General features: G+C 44.0%; 1 protein-coding gene across 1 annotated transcript in view; it reads right to left on the reverse strand.

Annotated features, from left to right (window-relative positions):
* Positions 1–18,376, reverse strand: part of POLN (DNA polymerase nu) — a 157,144-nt gene that overhangs the window by 45,667 nt on the left and 93,101 nt on the right. The window contains 3 exon segments of the mRNA XM_039468501.2: positions 10,673–10,787; positions 11,709–11,786; positions 14,354–14,411. Coding sequence (XP_039324435.2) covers positions 10,673–10,787; positions 11,709–11,786; positions 14,354–14,411 — 251 coding nt within the window.

Here is an 18,376-nt window from a genome sequence, read left to right on the forward strand (position 1 = left end):
TTCAACTTGTTTCTTCTTCCCTCATTTATAGAAGATTCCTCCTCCTCCTCCTCCTCCTCTTCCCCAGGAATGAGAAAATCCATGTTTTTTTCCTTTCTATGAAAGGCTCATCACTTTCTGGGGTTCTGTTCTCTTAGCTGTATCCCAGCTCTCTGGGAAGTTCAGAAAACTGATTTTATAGTTTATTCATCTTGGTTTGATTGTTAGAGTTACAGCAAATGTCTCATGGTTTTTTTTTTTTTTTTTTTTCCCAGCTTAACTAGAAATTAATCCTTCTTCTCATTAATTACAAATTAAAAAAAAATCCCAAGACCCATGTTTCAGAACATCGAATCCAGTATAGGATGGGGTGTGCATAAGGAGAAAGATGTAGGGGAAGTCATGTTGCCTTGCAAGGGCAAGTGGCCTGAAAACTTGACTCTCTGTCATGTGGCAGTGTGACCCAGGACCCCAAACCACAAGGTAACAAAGGGACTTTCCTGCACCCATTAGTGGCATTCCAACAGAGCTGCCCTCCAAAGCTGTTATTGGCCTTCCAGGCAGAATACTTCTCAGGTAGCCTCTGAAAGTCAGCCTAGAGAACCTAGAGGGCACATATTCTCTACAACACATATCTGCTGACTCAGATTTAAGAGTTGCACTGCCCAAAGAGGAACCACATGCAGGCTCTTTTTTTTTCTTTCTTTCTTGAGTCAGAGTCTTGCCCAGGCTGGAGTGCAGTGGCACGATCTCAGCTCACGGTAACTTCCACCTCCTAGGTTCAAGCAATTCTTCTGCCTCAGCCTTCCGAGTAGCTGGGACTATAGGTGCCTGCCACCACACCCAGCTAATTTTTGTAATTTTTAGTAGACATGGGGTTTCATCATATTGGCCAGGCTGGTCTCCAACTCCTGACCTCATGATCCGACCATCTTGGCCTCCCAAAGTGCTGGAATTACAGGCGTGAGCTACCATGCCCAGCTGTGCAGGCTCTTAAAGTCTTGTCTAGGAGTGACATGTCACTTTTACTCATGTTCCATTGGCAAGTCACATGGCCAAGTCTGACACGTACTGGGTAGGGAAGCACCATCTTCCCTGGAAAGGGAGCCACAGACAGCAATACTTATCTTCCACACTTGCCTGTACCTTTTCTGCATATTCCTTGGAATTTTCTACATTGACAATCATGTCGTCTTCAAGTAGAGACAGTCTCAGAGAAACACTCTAAAGAAATCTTAAGCAAAAGAAAAAAATGAACATGTTCTGCAGTTAAAAATTCTTCTAAGTTTCAGTCTGAAAATGCTGAGTTGAATGCACAGCTGATAAGAATTGTTTTTTATTTGCATTTTATAAAACTTTTAGGAAATCACCTAATGAGCCAAAGACACGATGGTTCCTAGAAGATGATGCCTCAATGGCATGTCCATTGAGGACCCCGCAGTGCGTAACGGCTGTGTCTTTGGCCTGTGTGTGTGTGTGTGTGTGTGTGTGTGTGTGTGTGTGTGAAGCTGCTGGAGCTGTCTGAGGCATGGTCCTATCTGATGTGCATTTCCAGGGCAAATCCGAGCTCTCTGGGTCTCAGCCACCCATCTCTCAAATTGTGACTTTATAGTTGATTTCTTCCAAACTCCATTTATGCAAGCTTAAAGGATTTTCAAGGAAATTGTTATTCTTTGAAAATGTTACTCAATATTTCAGAATATAACATCAAATTGCCTTTTTGCTTTTTGTGTTTCAAACAATAAGGCATTTACATGAAGCAAACATTTTTAAGAGTGTATTTGATCTTGCTGCGTTTTTACCATGTGCTATTCTAGTCCTCTGCTTGGAACATAAAAATTATTTCCACAGCAACTAATTATAGTATAAGTCACAAATGCTGGATTACTATTGCTGATGGGGAATTAGAAGCAACCACTATGCAAATATCAAAAGCTTCTTATTTTTGAACTTCTCCCAAGAACTAATACAAGCTAATAAAACGCAGGGAAGACATGCAATATCTAACGTAGATATGAACTTTTCAAGTTGGCTTTACGAGTGCTCGGCTTGACACAAATCTGAAGAGAATTATTTCCTGTCTAATACATTATACCTTTGTCAAAAACCAGTTAAGCATATTCGTGTGGGTCTATTTCTGGCTTCTCTTTTCTGTTCCATTGATCTGGTACCTATCCTTCTGTCAGCACCACATATAAAGTTTTAATATCAGGTGGAGTAATTCCTCCCATTTTATTCTTCTTTGAAACTGTTTTAGTTATTCTAAGCCCTGTGCCTTTTCATATACATTTTAGACTAACCTTGTCTATGTCGACAAAAACCTTATTTGAGTAATAATAGGAACTGCAGTATAAACCTATGGATCAATTTGGGAGAATTGACATTATTTGCATGTTGAGTCTTCTATACTATGAACACGGTATTTCTCTTGAATTCTTTGATTCCGTTCAACAGTATTTTATGTTTTTAGGCATACAGATTTATGTTTTGTTAACTGAAATTTAAGTACTTTATTATCTTTGGAGTGATTTTTGTTTTTTTTTTTTTAAGAAGCAGTTTTGCTTTTATTATCCAGGCTACAGTGCAGTGGTGCAATCTCTGCCTCCCAGGTTCAAGTGATTCTTCTGCCTCAGCCTCCCAAGTAGTTGGGATTATGGGCGTCTACCACTACAACTGGCTAATTTTTTGTATTTTTAGTAAAGATGGGGTTTCATCACATTGGCCAGGCTGCTATTGAACTACTGACCTCACATGATCCACACGCCTTGGCCTCCCAAAGTGCTGGGATTCAGGTGTAAGCCATCATGCCTGGCCATCTTTGGAGTGATTATTAATGGCACTGTGTTTCTAATTGTCATTTCTGCATGTTCATTAACAATTTATAGAAATGTGACCAATTTTTGTGTGCTGACTTTGGGAACTCACTCATTAGTTCTAAGAGTTAAAAACAATTCTTTTAGTCTATTCCTCGGGATTTTCCACATAGACAATCATGTCAACTACAAAGAGAGACAGTTTCACTCCTTCCTTTCCAATCTATACGCCATTTCCCTTTTTTATCTTGTACAGTGGCTAGAACTTCAATATGCAATATTAATAAATTGTTCCTGATCTTAGGGAGAGGGCATATGCTACTGGGGCCGAGCGCAGTGGTTCACGCCTGCAGTCCCAGCACTTTGGAGGCCAAGGGAGGTAGATTAATTGAGGTCAGGAGCTCGAGACCATCCTGGCCAACATGGTGAAACCCCATCTCTACTAAAAATACAAAAAGTTAGCTGGGCATGGTGGCGCGTGCCTGTAATCCCAGCTACTCAGGAGGCTGAGACAGGAGAATTGCCTGGACCCAGGAGGCGGAGGTTGCGGTGAGCCGAGATCGCGCCATTGCACTCCAGCCTGGGTAACAAGAGCGAAACTCCGCCTCAAAAAAAAAAAAAAAAAAATACAAAAATTAGCCGGCTGTGGTGGTGCATGCCTGTAATCCCAACTACTTGGGAGGCTGGGGCAGGAGAATCTGTTGAACCCAGGAGCGGAGGTTGCAGTGAGCCCAGACTGTGTCACTGCACTCCAGCCTGGGGGACAGAGTGAGACTTTGTCTCAAAAAAAAAAAAAAAAAAAATTATCCAGTGAAGCTATCTGAGCCTGAGTATTTCCTTTTCAGGAACTTTTCTTTTTTTGAGATGGAGTTTCGATCTTGTTGCCCAGGCTGGAGTGCAGTGGCATGATCTCAGCTCACTGCAACCTCTGCCTCCTGGGTTCAAGCAATTCTCCTGCCTCAGCCTTCAGAGTAGCTGGGATTACAGGCACGTGCCACCATGCCCAGTTAATTTTTGTATTTTTAGTAGAGACGGGGTTTCACCACATTGACCAGGATGGTCTCGATCTCTTGACCTCGTGATCCACCCACCTCGGCCTCCCAAAGTGCTGGGATTATAGGCGTGAGCCACCGCACCTGGCTCCTTTTCAGGAACTTTTTATTTTTATTTTTGAAACGGAGTTTCGCTCATTACCCAGGCTGGAATGCAATGGTGCGATCTCGGCTCACCGCAACCTCTGCCTCCTGGATTCAGGCAATTCTCCTGCCTCAGCCTCCTCAGTAGCTGGGATTACAGGCACGCGCCACCATGCCCAGCTAATTTTTTGTATTTTTAGTAGAGATGGGGTTTCACCACGTTGACCAGGATGGTCTCGATCTCTTGACCTCGTGATCCACCCACCTCAGCCCCCCAAAGTGCTGGGATTAAAGGGGTGAGCCACCGCACCCAGCCCTTTTCAGGAACTTTTAAGTGACAAACTCAATTTCTTTAATAGTTATAGGAATATTTAGGTTATCTATTTCATCTGATTTGGTAGTTTGTGGTTTTCAAGAAATTGGTCCATTTCTTCTAAATTGTTAAATTGTTATAGTATTTTGTTTTTATCCTTTGATGCCTGTAGAATCTACAGTGATATTCCCTGTTTCATTCCTGATATTGATGATTTACATCATCGATTTTAACTTTTTGTCAGCCTTGCTAGAGTTTATCAATTTTGCTGACTTTTCAAAGAAACAGCTTTTTTCATTGCTTTCCTCTATTGTTTTCCTATTATCAATTTCATTGAGTTCTGCTCTTTATTATTTCATTCCTTCTGCTTGCTTTGGGTTTATTTTGCTCTTCTTCAAGTTTCTAGAGATGGAAACTTATTGACTTGAGATCTTTCCTGATTTCATGCTATACATTTCCCTCTTAGCACTGCTTTACCCATATCCTTTACCCATTACTTTGACAAAAATGCTTTGCTGTAATACTTGGCTGGCAACAGCCACAGCAGTGTTGGGCCCCTTGAACAAAGTAACATGCTTGTGATCTAATCACAAACACTCGCCTTGAATCACAGAGAGATCCTCTCACACGTTCTAAGGGAGGAAATCCAGGACACCTATTCCACCCAAGCGCAAAGGTGGCAACAAAACGCAAAGGTTCACCAAGAAGCAAAACAGTCTTCCTGCCTGAACTAAAACCATCTTCCAAGACTTTTCATATCTCTGGGGAGAGGGCAGGGTGTTATTAAATTTATTACACACTTGAAAAATTCTATATTGTCTTATGGCCTAACTGGAAGGAAAGCAAAAGTGAGAAAAAAAGACACTTTCTAGAAGGAACGCAGAGAAAAGCAGATAAGTAAAACACCCCAGGGTGCACCTGTGCTCAGGGCAGAGGAGGGGCAGAGACAGAGAGTAAACAGCAAGCCCACAAAACGTTCTCAACATCCATTCCCATCAAGGAAATGGGGAGCTCAATGAGATATCACTTCACCCTCACCAGGATGGCTAGAATAAAAAAGACAGGTAACACAAAGTATTGGTGAGAATGCAGAGAAACTTGAACCCTATACACCTGTGGGAGTGTAAAATGGTATAGCATTTTTTGAAAATTGTTTAGCAGGTCATCGAAAAGTTAAACATGGGTACCACTGACTTGTACATTCTAATTAATTAAGATGGTAAATTTTACATGATGGGTATTTTACCACAATGAAAAAAAGTTAAACATAATTATTTTATGATCTAACATATGTACTCCTAGGTATATACTCAGGAGAAATTTAAATGTATTTCTGCACAAGAACCTGCACACAGATCGGGAGTGGTAGTCACACATGTAATCCCAGCACTTTGGGAGGCCGAGGCAGGAAGATCACTTGAGCCCAGGAGTTTGAGACCAGCCTAGGGAACACAGCAAGACGCTGTCTCTACCCAAAAGAAAAACAAACAAACAAATAAACAAAAAAACAAATCTAGCCAGGCATGGTGGCATGTGCCTGTGGTCTCAGCTACGTGGGAGGACTGCTTGAGCCCAGCAGGAGGTGGAGGCTGCAGTGAGCTGTGAGTGGGAGTGAGCTACTGCACTCCCACTAAGGGTGACAGATTGAGATCTTAGAAACAAAACAAAACAACAACAAAAAACCAAACCTCAGTCAGGTGTGGTGGCTCATGCCTGTAATCCCAGCACTTTGGGAGGCCGAGGCAGGTGCATCATTTGAGGTCAGGAGTTCAAGACCAGCCCAGCCAACATAGTGAAACCCTGTCCTTACTAAAAACACAAAAATTAGCTGGGTGGTAGTAGTGTGTGCCTGTAATCCCAGCTAAGTGGGAAGCTGGGGCAGTAGAATCACTTGAGCCTGGGAGATGGAGGTTGCAGTCAGCCAAGATTGCGCCACTGCACTCCAGTCTGGGTGAGAGAGTGAGACCCTGTCACCATAATAATAATAAAAAAAAAAAAAAAAAAAAAAAAAAAAATCCAAGTGTGGTGGCACCCACCTGTGGTCCCAACTACTCAGGAAGCTGAGGCTGGAGAATCATTTGAACCCAGGAACCCAGGAGGCGGAGGTTGCAGTGAACTGAAATCATACCTCAGCTCTCCAGCCTAGGTGACAGACTGTGGTCCTGCCTCAAAACAAAACAAAACAAAACAAAACAAAAAAAAAAAAAAAACAAAATCAAAACCGAAGCCAAAACCAAACCTGTATGTGAATGTGCGTAATGCATTGTTCGTAATTGAAAAAAGGAGAAGCAACCCAAATGTCCATCAAATGACATTTGATGAATAAATACACTGATTATTTGCTTATTTATATTGAAATATATAGAATATATTATTCCATATAATAGCATATTTTTCAGCCACATAAAGGAATGAAGTACTCCTAGAGCATGGATAAACCTTGAAAATACTATGCTCAGTAGAAGAAGCCAGATATAAAAGATTCCATGTTGTGCAATTTCATTAATGTGAAAATTCCAGAAGACGTAAATCTAGAGACAGAAAGTATTTGAGTGGTTTCCAGGGCTGGGAGGTGGGGTGAGTTGGGAGTGGGGGTTAGTGGGCATGAGGTTTCTTTTCGGGGTGATAGAAATGTTCTGGAATTAGACAATGGTGATTTTAACTTTATGTTTTGAGACACAGGGTCTTGCTCTGTCAAAGAGGCTAGCATGTAGTGTTGCAATCATAGCTCACTGGAGCCTCAGCCTGGGCTCAAGCAATCGTCTCTCCTTAGCTTCCCAAGCAGCCAGGACTACAGGACAGGTGTGTGTCACTTCATCTGGCTAATTAAAAAAAAATTTTTTTTTGTAGAGATGGCAGTCTTGCAATGTTGTACAGGCTGGTCTCAAATTCCTGGCCTTAAGCGATCCTCGCCTCTGGGCCTCCCAATATGCTGGGATTATGGGCATAAGCCACTATGCCAGGCCAATTGTAACTTTAAAAGGGTGAATTTTATGGTCTATGAATTACATCTTGATTTTAAAAGATTGTGAGAGCTCTGCCCCCAAGAGCGGAGGCAGAGATCAGGAGAAAGCATGGAGTCAGGCAGGGGCCAGGGATGCTGCATACCCACAAAGACCCTGTAGAGCTTCTGACTTGTCCCTGGTTGGGTCGGGGCCCTTGCTGCTGTTGCTGGCCCTGGACCTCGGGGCTAGGCACATCCTGAAGGCAATCACTGTCTTAGATGTGAGGAGTTCTGGGCTTCAAATACAGAGAAAAGGGTATGTAGGTAAAAATGAGTTTGTTTTAAGAAGTAAGAAAGAGCTGGCAGTGAGAAAGTAGAGGCAGTAAGTGTAGATTTCTTTTGTAGCTAAGCAATAATGAGGTCTTCAACCAGGCTGAGGGTAGGATTTCTTTCTACGGTTATATTTAGGGCAATCCTAAGCAGGTTTTTTGTCCTCCAGTAGACGGGAAAGAGGAAATCAACAAGGATATATGAACAACACTAGAGTAAAAATGGAAAATAAAAGGAATATGTATGAAGGCTGCCATGTAAGGCCAGGCTGGCTGTGCACTGCACAGCTGTAGGAGGAACAGGTACACCGAGGTCTAGACGCAGCCTCTCCCAGAGATGTGCCCTGCACAGTCCTTATCCTGACAATAGAGAAGCTCCCTCCTTTGAGACAGGAGCCGTTGGAGAGGGGAGGAGGGTACATGGAGACACTGAGGCAGGGTGGAAGGGAGTTCGGGAGCCGCGTCTTAGGCTTTCTTCTTTGTCATTTAAATAAGAGGGGAGGTTCTCTTTGGAGATTAAAAGAGAATAACAGTTATTTGTGGGAGATCAAAAAAGTCTGGAGCAACAAGACAAGACAGGAAGTCGAGAACATTAAGGACTTCTCTCAGGCCAGATGACCTGACTTCTAGTGGACTCAGCTGCCACCACCCTGTAACTTCCTCCAGCACCTGAGCCAGGTGGCTCATGGGGATCACTCAGTGCTGGAAACCAGAGAGCAGGGAGAAGTCAGAGGAGCACAGCTTCCTAAGGGGGTGGCCGATGGGGCTGAGTGGAGAGGAGAAGGGGTCTGTGTGTGTCATTCACCTGGGGTCCATCCCCGCTGGGCAGAGAGGAGAAGGGGTGTGTGTGTGCCCTTATTCACTTGGGGTCCGTCCCCACCAATCGGAGAGGACAGTGTGTCTGTGTGTGACCTGGGATCCATCCTGGGGCCTTTCCTGAGTGCCCAGGAGGAGCTGGAGCTGGCTGGGTCTCAGCACTGTTGGAGCTTAGCGGGGTGCAGTCAAGACTGGCTAAGTGACAAACCTGGACAGAGATGCCAGGAGGAGGGCCAGTGGCAGAGCTGGGAATGAGGCCAGCAAGGACCCGGTGCAGATCTGGGCATTCAGAGGTGGAGAGCTTGGGGTCCTAGGGTGGGTCCCGACTGGGGTGGAGGCCACTCATGTGAAAGGACAGGGTCTGAGGAGGAGGGCAGAGGACAGGAGAGAACGACAAGAGGACACCCTGGATACGGGTGGGAGGCAGGACTCGAGAGCTGGCCTTGGCTCCTGGTGCCTGTACCCCACCGCGTGCTGTGCGTGTCATGTCCACCCGGTACAGTGCCTCTTCCCGTGCTGGGCAAACCCTTCATGACTCTTTGCTTTTGTCACTTGCCCTGCTGTCATCATAAACACAATTTCACAGCTACTCTAAAGTCCAGCTTAGTGTACAGTAACATTCTCAATCCTCTGCTCCCATTACATAAAACATTTCTTCCTGAATTTTGTCATTCAAGGAAGAGTCTTGTGGTGGTAGCCTTTCTGAAGATATTTTTCTGATTCAAATGCAAATTTGAGTTCTATACTATTCATTCATTGATTTGACAAATCTTTGTGAGTCCCCACCCTTTGTGGAGCACAGCAGGGACCAGAGGGATGAGGTCTCACCCCCGGGCGCTGACGCTGCAGCCGGTTGAACAGTACAGCAATACAAAAGTGCATCAGACCAGAGAGGAGCGGTGCTGTGTGGAACTTCAGGGAAGGGAGGTTAGGGGAGGTCCCTGAGGAGATGCCCACAGGGTCCACTTGGATGAGGTTGGGGAGGGAGACACACAGACATTTGGGGAAAGAGCTTCCTGAGCCCCAGGGCAGAAAGGCCCTAGTGAGGTGGGTAACTGGTGTGCTCAGGCCCAGCCAGGGTGGCCGAAGAGGGAGTACTGGGAGAGTGGGGTGGCAACCAGGCCAGACAGCAGCCGGAGGTCTCGCAGGCCCGATTCCCTTGAGCAAAGACGGATACAGGAGGGCGCATGGGAGGGGAGTGCAGGGGCTTGAGAATGCAGGGGCTGGCCTAGTCAAGAGCTGAAGAACAGACCCGCCACCCACTCCCCTCTGACTTCTCCCCTCTGGCTTCCACCCTGAGGGATCCCCATGATCCACTTACTCCTCTCCCACCCCGCAGGTGCTGGGCAGCCTTTCTGTGTGACATCCTGAGGGTGAACAGGTGGCAGGATGTGAGCTGGGAGGGGAAGCGTAGAGAGGTGTGAGGGGCCGCAGGCTGAGCGGGAGAGGCCCAAGGTGATGGGGAGGTGGCGCCTGCAGCTGCTGAGGGGACAGTGACTCTGATGCAGGGAAATTCCAAAAGCGTACCCTGCCCCCCTCCCTTCCTCAAAGGGGCACTGATGCGGCTGCCCGGCGAACACCTGTGACGTATAAGCTAAGCACAATAATCCTCTCCTCCTTTTTTCTGGAGTGTCGTCTCTCCACCTGTCTTGCAGCTGGCGCAGCTGCATGACCTGCTCTAGAAAGTGGGGTGTAGCAGTTGTCTGCACCGGCTCCCCAGGAGCACCTGGACTTCGCTGAGCAGAGGACAGACAGCCTTGCATCTGCCTCCCCCTCCTGCTGTGGAGACTGGAGCAGGTATTCCACCAGGAGGAACAGAAGCATCATTCTGAGAATAAAATTGCAGGACAAGCCTTGGACCACACTGCCAAGCTGTCCAACAAAACCTGAGACGACCTGCCTCTGGAATTCTCTGTGAGCATAAGCCACGCAGGCAGGGTCGTGAAATCACCCGCAGCTCGAGATGCCCTGGCCCACAGACAGGCTGGGGCTGAGGCCACAGCAGCACATTGGCTCTCCTCCGAGGGCAGCGTCACAGCCAGCACCGGCTCACTCTCTCCATGGCGCTCGCCTGCAGGGCGCGTGACTTGCTGGTTACTTTATCTTTTCTATGACATTCTCTAGGAATTACTTCTTTTTTGGTGGAGAAGAACCGCCACTTCTTTCATAATTAGGTAACTCATGGCATCCTACTTACCTACTCTTCTCAAAATGATTAATTACTAGACACACAAAAAATATAATTTATGTCTTAGGAAAGCAGCCTTGGAATAATTTCAGGCTTTTAAAATCATGTTGGCCTTCCTGCAGATCTGATAGTATTGTGAGCTCATATATCTTACCACTGTGAAGTCAGAGTAGAAAATACATCATCTCTTTCAGATTCCTGGAATAACTTCAGAAGTTCTGGATCCCCAGATAAATGTGCAAGAATGCGCAATTCAATCTGTGAAAAGTCTGTAAGGCAGAATTCTGCATTAAGTTAGAGTTTGCCAGCAGCGTTCCTCGTGGGTGCTGCCCAGCTGGCCACCCTCAGACTCTCCTCACTCAGCAGCCTGAAGGTCCACATGCCCGCCTCCCATCTGCCAGGGTCCTCTGGCCTGTGTCAGGAGGTGAGAGATGAAACAGGGAGGATGGTGCAAGATGAGGAGGCTCAGGAGTGAGTGAGAGTGTGTGTATGGAGGGGAGCTGTTGTTATAAATAGGATGACAAATTACCCTATTTATAGGTTGCATCAACAAAGTGACATTGAGCAAAGGCACAAAGGCGGCAAAGGAGGGCACCAAGATGGTCTCTGGGGAAGAGGAATGGCCTGGGCAAGGGCCTGGAGTGGAGGTGACTCTGAGCTAGAAGGAGCAGGGCAGACAAAGCACAGGGGTGGAGGGCAAGGGTACCTGGGATTTAGATATGGTGACATGAGGGGACACTGGAAGCAAAACTTGTCACTATGTACTGTGCCTTAGAATTTATTTGAAAGTGGCCAGGCGCAGTGGCTCATGCCCGTGGCTCGTGCCAGCACTTTGGGAGGCCAAGGTAGGCAGATCACCTGAGGTCAGGAGTTTGAGATCAGCCTGGCCAACATGATGAAACCCTGTCTCTACTAAAAATATAAAAATTAGCTGGGCATGGTGGTGCACACCTGGAATCCCAGTTACTTGGGAAGCTGAGGCAGGAGAATCACTTGAACCCAGGAGGCAGAGGTTGCAGTGAGCAGAGGTCATGCCACTGCACTCCAGCCTGGGCGAGAAGAGTGAGAGTCTGTCTCAAAAAAAATAATACTTTATTTGAAAGAATGAATTCTACAAGGACCTTTGAATTATTCAATTTCTAAACATTTGAACTCCATGAAAATGCATCAAGTAAGCTACAGCAACGTACCTGCTGCTAGAAAGGTGTGGCCTCTGGATGAAACAAACATGGCCCTCGGGGAGATGGTGAGAATCTCATCTTCTTTACCTGAATTGTTTTTTCAAGAGCATTTAGTGAATTTGGTCATGAACTGACTCATAGCTAGTCCTCCATACAATATTATTTGAATATTATTCTAACGTCAAGAGTTAAGATGTAAAATTTTTCTGAATTTTTTATTAATTTAAGTTTTTTAGAGATGGGGGGGTCTCACTTTATTGCTCAGGCTGGAGTGCAGTGGCACAATCATAGCTCACTGCAGCCTTGCACTCCAGGACTTAAGCAATACTGCCTCAGCCTACCAAAGCAGTGGGGACTCAGGTACACACCACCATGACCACCTAATTTTTAATTTTCTTGAGGGACAGGCTCCCACTATATTGCTCAGGCTGGTCTCAAACTCTTGGACTTAAGCGATCCTCCTGCCTTGGCCTCCCAAATTGCTGGGATTGCAGTTGTGAGCCAAGGCATCTGGCCTTAATGTAATTTAAAAAATAACATATTACTACTGAAAGCTAACTAGGTTTTCTGATTTCAAATTTTTCTGTTCTTGGCCAGGCCAGTGGCTTACGCCTATAATCCCAGCACTTTGGGAGGCCAAGGACAGTGAATCGCTTTATGTTGGAGTTCAAGACCAGCCTGACCAACTTGGAGAAACCCTATCTCTACTAAAAAAAACAAAATTAGCCAGGCATGGTGGCACATGCCTGTAATGCCAGCCATTCAGGAGGCCGAAGCAGGAGAACTGCTTGAACCAGGGCGGCGGAGGTTGCAGTGAGCCAAGATTGTACTATTGCACTCCAGCCTGGGCAACAAGAACAACACTCTGTCTCAAAAACCATATATATATGGCCAGGCACAGTGGTTCACGCCTGTAATCCCAGCACTTTGGGAGGCTGAGGCAGGTGGATCACGAGGTCAGGGGTTCGAGGTCAGCCTGGTCAACACGGTGAAACCCTGTCTCTACCAAAAAAACAAAAATTAGCTGGGCATGGTGGTGCATGCCTGTAGTCTCACCTATTCTGGAGGCTGAGGCAGAAGAATGGCTTGAACCCGGGAGGCAGTGGTTGCAGTGAGTTAAGATCGTGCCACTCCAGCCTGGGTGACACAGCGAGACTTCATCTCAAAAAAAAAAAAAAAAAAAAAAAAAAAAAAAAAAATTCTGTTCTGGTTAGAATTCTTAATGAAAAGAAGAAAACCCAGGCGTTGACAACTGAATGCATTTCAGTAAAAGCAATCTTGAAACTCGGAGCCTCACTGATGGAAGGTCTATGTGGGAAGCATAGCTGTGATTTTCCCACTGAAGACATTTTAAAGGGGCAGCGGGGGATGAAGCTGCTCAGGATCCCTCTGCATGGACACTGTTTCAGGACAGTCAAATGTATTTTAGAAAGGACTACTCATTGGGACCAGGCGCAGTGGCTCACACTTATAATACCAGCACTTTGGGAGGCCGAGACGGGAGGATTACTTGAGCCCAGGAGTTTGAGACCAGCTGGAGAAACATGGTGAAACCCTGTCTTTACTAAAAATACAAAACATTAACCGGGCGTGCCGGTGGGTGCCCATAATCCTAGCTACTTGAGAGGCTGAGGAGGAGAATTGCTTGAACCCAGGAGGCAGAGGTTGCAGTGAGCTGAGATAGCACCATTGCACTCCAGCCTGGGCAACACAGTGAGACTCCATCTCAAAAAAAAAAAAAAAAAAAAGAAAGAAAGAAAAGAAAAGAAAAGAAAAGAAAAGAAAGGAAAAGAAAGGACTGCTCATCAGGTTTCCTTGTTTTGCTAGGACCTTCCTGCACAGCGGGGCTCCCAGCAGAGGGGCAGGAGTGCCACTGCCAAGGGTAGGAGTGTACGGGGCATGGGTGGAAAAACTCTCATTTGCTCAGATTGAAACTTTCTCTTTTTTAGAAATGCACCCATCAGTGTTACAGCAGAATAGCTTAAAAGAAAGAAGAGTGTCAGTATGCTTTTATAAATGTTTCCAGTAATTTTCAGACTTTAGTAAGCACCAGGGCTATTACATGTTTGTTTTTTCTTTACTGGGAGGCTAGGGGGAGAGATGGTAGGAGGAAAGCTACTTTCCTGATACAATTATCATCTATTTCTATTTGTAAACTGCTAACAGGGAGGTACCATATCACTTTAGCTGTTTATTATTTTTCAATGTATATTTAAATCCTGTTCATGCAAATACAGAGAACTTCAGGAAAGTGAAGCAGTTAGCTATATAGAAAAGCAATGACAAGTAACTTTTAAAAAACCTTTAAAAGGGCACAGTGGCTCATATTTGTAATCCTAGCACTTTGGAAGTCCAAGGTGGGAGGATCACTTAAACCCAGGAGTTTGAGACCAGCCTTAGCAACATGGCAAAGCCCCATGTCTACAAAAAATACACCAACACACACATACACACAAATTAGCCAAGTATGGTGGTGCATGCCTTTAGACCCAGCTGCCCAGGAGGGTGAGGTGGGAGAATCACCTGAGCCCAGGAGGTCAAGGCTGCAGTGAGCCGTGATCACACAACTGTACTCCAGACTGGGTGACAGAGTGACACCCTGTCTCAAAAAAGAGTTACCCAAGACTTTAGCAAGGTAGAAAGAAATGAGTTACCTTTAAAATTCTTAGGTTTAGTAATCTGAATTGGGTGCTTGGAGATACCTTGGATATTCTGTTAATAATAAGAGAATAGCTTTAGTTAAAATATCTACTCTTAATCTGTACTACTTAGGGTATTTAACATACATCACATTTTATTAAATATTAAAACAAGTAAGCCAATGTATCATGCATAAGCACATTAATACTTAATACAATTGTCTAATATCAAAATGCAGCTTTGGTGAATATACCACTAAATATACTCAGCAGATTTGAGAACAATTCCCTTTGACTCTAGCCTGTGTGACCCTTAACATAATTATGTACAGTCATTCTTTTTAGAGCAGCACAAATTATGAACTCAGTTAACTTAAAAATTCCTACATTACATGCTATAGGTAGGTTGCTGTGAAATTTGTGTATTGTACGTTTATTTTAGAACATATTTTAAGATGAAAATTCTGGTCTCTTTGATGCTGGTCATTCCCCTTGCTCATTGCTCCTGGCACTTGGTACCTGCCTCTGCCTTAGCCTGTACTATACCTGGTGGCTTGGGCTGTGTCCCCTGCAAACTGTTGGAGCCATTTGTTAAGCACCTTCACACGTTTACAACTCAGGCAATGTGCAATAGTTCACATGCTTCTAGACTGTTTCAACTATTCAAATCATGAGAATTTCTGTTACAACATCCTTTGGATTCTTGGTGGTACACTGAACAATAATCCCCTGCTTTGTCTGGGAATAGAACTCATTGGGCATTATCAGTTGGTCTTGACTCCCGAGGTAAATCTGACAAACTGTGCCAAGCATCGACGTCCTGTAGTCTTACAGCGATGCTCCTTAGATCCCCCTAGAAAGACTGGGAAATGGGAAGGCCATATTGTCATCCTCATTTTTTTTTTTTAAGATGAGTATGTGAAGGCCTTGGGGTACTAAGTCAGTGGCTCTCAAGTTTTCTATACGTTAGAATCACATGATACTTTAAAAAATACCCAATATTTATAGGATAAGCTCAATAATAATGTAGAGATGACAGAGAAAGAGCTATTAAACTTGAAAAGAGGTCAACAGAAACTAATCTAAAGAAGGGAAGAACAATGAACAAAGCCTCAGGGACCTGTGAGATAATATAAAAATACAGTATCAAATTGTGTTCTCTTAGTTCCTGGAGAAAAGAAAGAGAATTGCACAGAAAAATTTTTCTTGAATAAATAATGGCTTAAAATTCTGAAATTTAGTGAAAGACATGCCTTTTCCAATTTCAAAAGCCAAACCACCCTAAATATGGTAAATTAAAAGATAACCAGGCCCAGAAACATCATAATCAAACTGCTGAAAAACTATGATTTAAAAAAGAATACTGAAAATAGCCGGAGCAAAATAATACTTTCTATGCCGAGGAACAGCAATGTGAATGACTGCAGATTTCTCCTCAGGGACCATGTAGACCAGAAGACAGTGGAACCACAACTAAAGGAAAAAACTGCCAACTCAGAACTCTTTCTTCACCATCATTCTCAGCAAACTAACACAGGAACAGAAAACCAAACACCACACGTTCTCACTCGTAAGTGGGAGCTGAACAAGAGCACATGCACACACAGAGGGGAACCACACACACCAGAGCCAGTCAGGGGGTAGGGGTGGGGGAAGGAAGAGCATTAGGACAAATAGCTAATGTATACAGGGCTTAAAACCTAGATGATGGGTTGAGAGGTACAGCAAACCACCATGGCACACACATACCTATGTAATAAACCTACACGTTCTGTACCTGTATCCCAGAACTTAAAGTAAAATAAATAAAAAAATTAAAAAAAAATTTTTTTAATGGACTCTTTCTTCAGCAAACACATCCTCCAGGAATGAAAGTGAGTTAAAGACATTCTCACATGAATAAAAATTAAGGTATTCTGTCATCTGCAGACCTAATCTAAAAGAAATGCTACAGAAGATTCTTCAGGCTGAAGGGAAATGTTTCCAAAGGGAAACCTGGAACTTCAGGAATGAAGGATGAGCAACAGAAATGATCAATATCTGGGTAAATATAATAAATCATCTTTTTTGAGTTCAATGGCTTTTGCAAGCCTTATGCATCTTATTTGAAGTGATGAAATATAAAATCTAAAAATAGCCTGTGGTTGGGCACAGTGGATCACACCTGTAATCCCAGCATTTTGGGAACCCAAGGCAGGAGGATTGCTTGCGCCTAGGAGTTTGAGGCCAGCCTGATGTAAATTTACGTGGCCATTATTTAAAAAAAAAAAAGGCAAATGATAACATGCTGGCAATAATGCAAAGAAAGGGGGAACTCTAGTACACTATCGGTAGGAAAGTAAATTAGTGCAGCCATATGGAAAACAGCATGGAGGTTCCTCAAAAGAAAATTAAAATACCATATGATCCAGCAACTCCACTGCAGGGTATGCATGGAAAAGAAAAGAAATCAGTATAAGAATAAGTATCTGCACTCCCATGTTTACTACAGCCCTGTTCACAACAGTCAAAATAGGGAATCAGCCTATGTGTCTGCCAATGGGTGAACAGATGAAAACGTGCTAAATATACACAATGAAATACTATTCTGCTGTAAAAAGAATGACATCCTGTCATTGGCAGCAACGTGGATGAGCCTGGAGGCCATTATGTTAAGGGAAATAAATCCGTGAATTAAAACTGCATGTTTAATTCCACTATGTATACACAGTGACAGCAGAATTGTTCACCTGTACCCCTGTGGAAAGCAACTTTAGTAACCAGAGTGCAGTAACTGTGCTCAGTTGCTTCTACCTTTTGCCTTTAAGACTCCATTTATTTCAGGTCGGCATCTTTTCCTCCCCCTGTTCCCCGCAACAACTTTCCCCAGTGAGGTTGTTTCACACAAATTTAGTATGATTAGACTGATATATCACATTCTGTTTCCTATCTTGAGATCCCCTGACTTCATAAATGACTTTTAAAAATTTACATAATTATAGTTCACTCTTGCTAGTGTGCATTCTATTGGTTTTGACAAATGCATAGTGTCAGCTATTCACTATTGTAGTATCATACAAAATAGTGTTACCACCCTCAACAATCCCCCGAGCTTTACCTATCCAAACTTATTCCCAAGTCCCAGCCCTGAACTTCTGGAAACCACTAACCTGTTTACTGTTTCTACAGTTTTGTCTTTTCTAAAATATCACATAATTTGGAGTCATACAGTATGTTGCCTTTCCAGATTGATTTATTTCATTTGGCAATACGAATTTAAGATTCATTCATGCCTTTTTATGGTTTTATAGCTTATTCCTTTTTATCACTGAATAATATTTCTCAGTATGAATGTGTCACAGCTTATTTATCTATTCACCTCTAAAAAAAATCTTGGTTGCTTCCGGTTTTTGGCAATTATGAATAAAGATGCCATAAGCATTTGTGTGCAGGTTCTTTTGTGAGCATTAAGTGTTCAAATTAATTTGGTAGATACCTACGTGTGTAATGGCTGGATATGACATTTAGTTTTGAAAGAAACTGCCAAACTCAAAAAGTGGCCGTACCATTTTTCATTCCCACCAGCCATGAGTGAGAGTGCCTGCTGCTCCACACCCTCACCAACAAACGGTAATGTAAGGGGTTTCTGGTTTTTTTATCTTAGTCGTTCTAATAGGTATGTAGTGGGATCTCATCACTGTTTTAACCTCCCCACCTTTCTGATACCATGAATTCTTCTCATCCTTCAAGTCTGCACACAAGGAGACTTCTTCCTTCCCTTGAGGAGAAAACCTCCTCTGGCTCCCTAATCAAGCGGGCTGGGGTGTCTGCCACGATGCTCTGAAGAGGATCAGTCCAAGTACTGATCACAATATTGAACAGCTGAGGACCTGGATCCCCCTTTCCAGGAGCAGCTCGCACATGGAAAGTATGTAACACGTGTGTATTTACTGAATCAGTGAGACAGAGGGGCACTGGAAGCACATCAATAATGAAAATTGAATACATTTAATATATAAATGGCCACCTTTGACTAAACTCCCTCCTTTTGCTTCCGCA

The sequence above is a fragment of the Saimiri boliviensis genome, chromosome 3 (assembly GCF_048565385.1).
Source record: "Saimiri boliviensis isolate mSaiBol1 chromosome 3, mSaiBol1.pri, whole genome shotgun sequence".
NCBI classification, from domain to species: Eukaryota; Metazoa; Chordata; class Mammalia; order Primates; family Cebidae; genus Saimiri; species Saimiri boliviensis.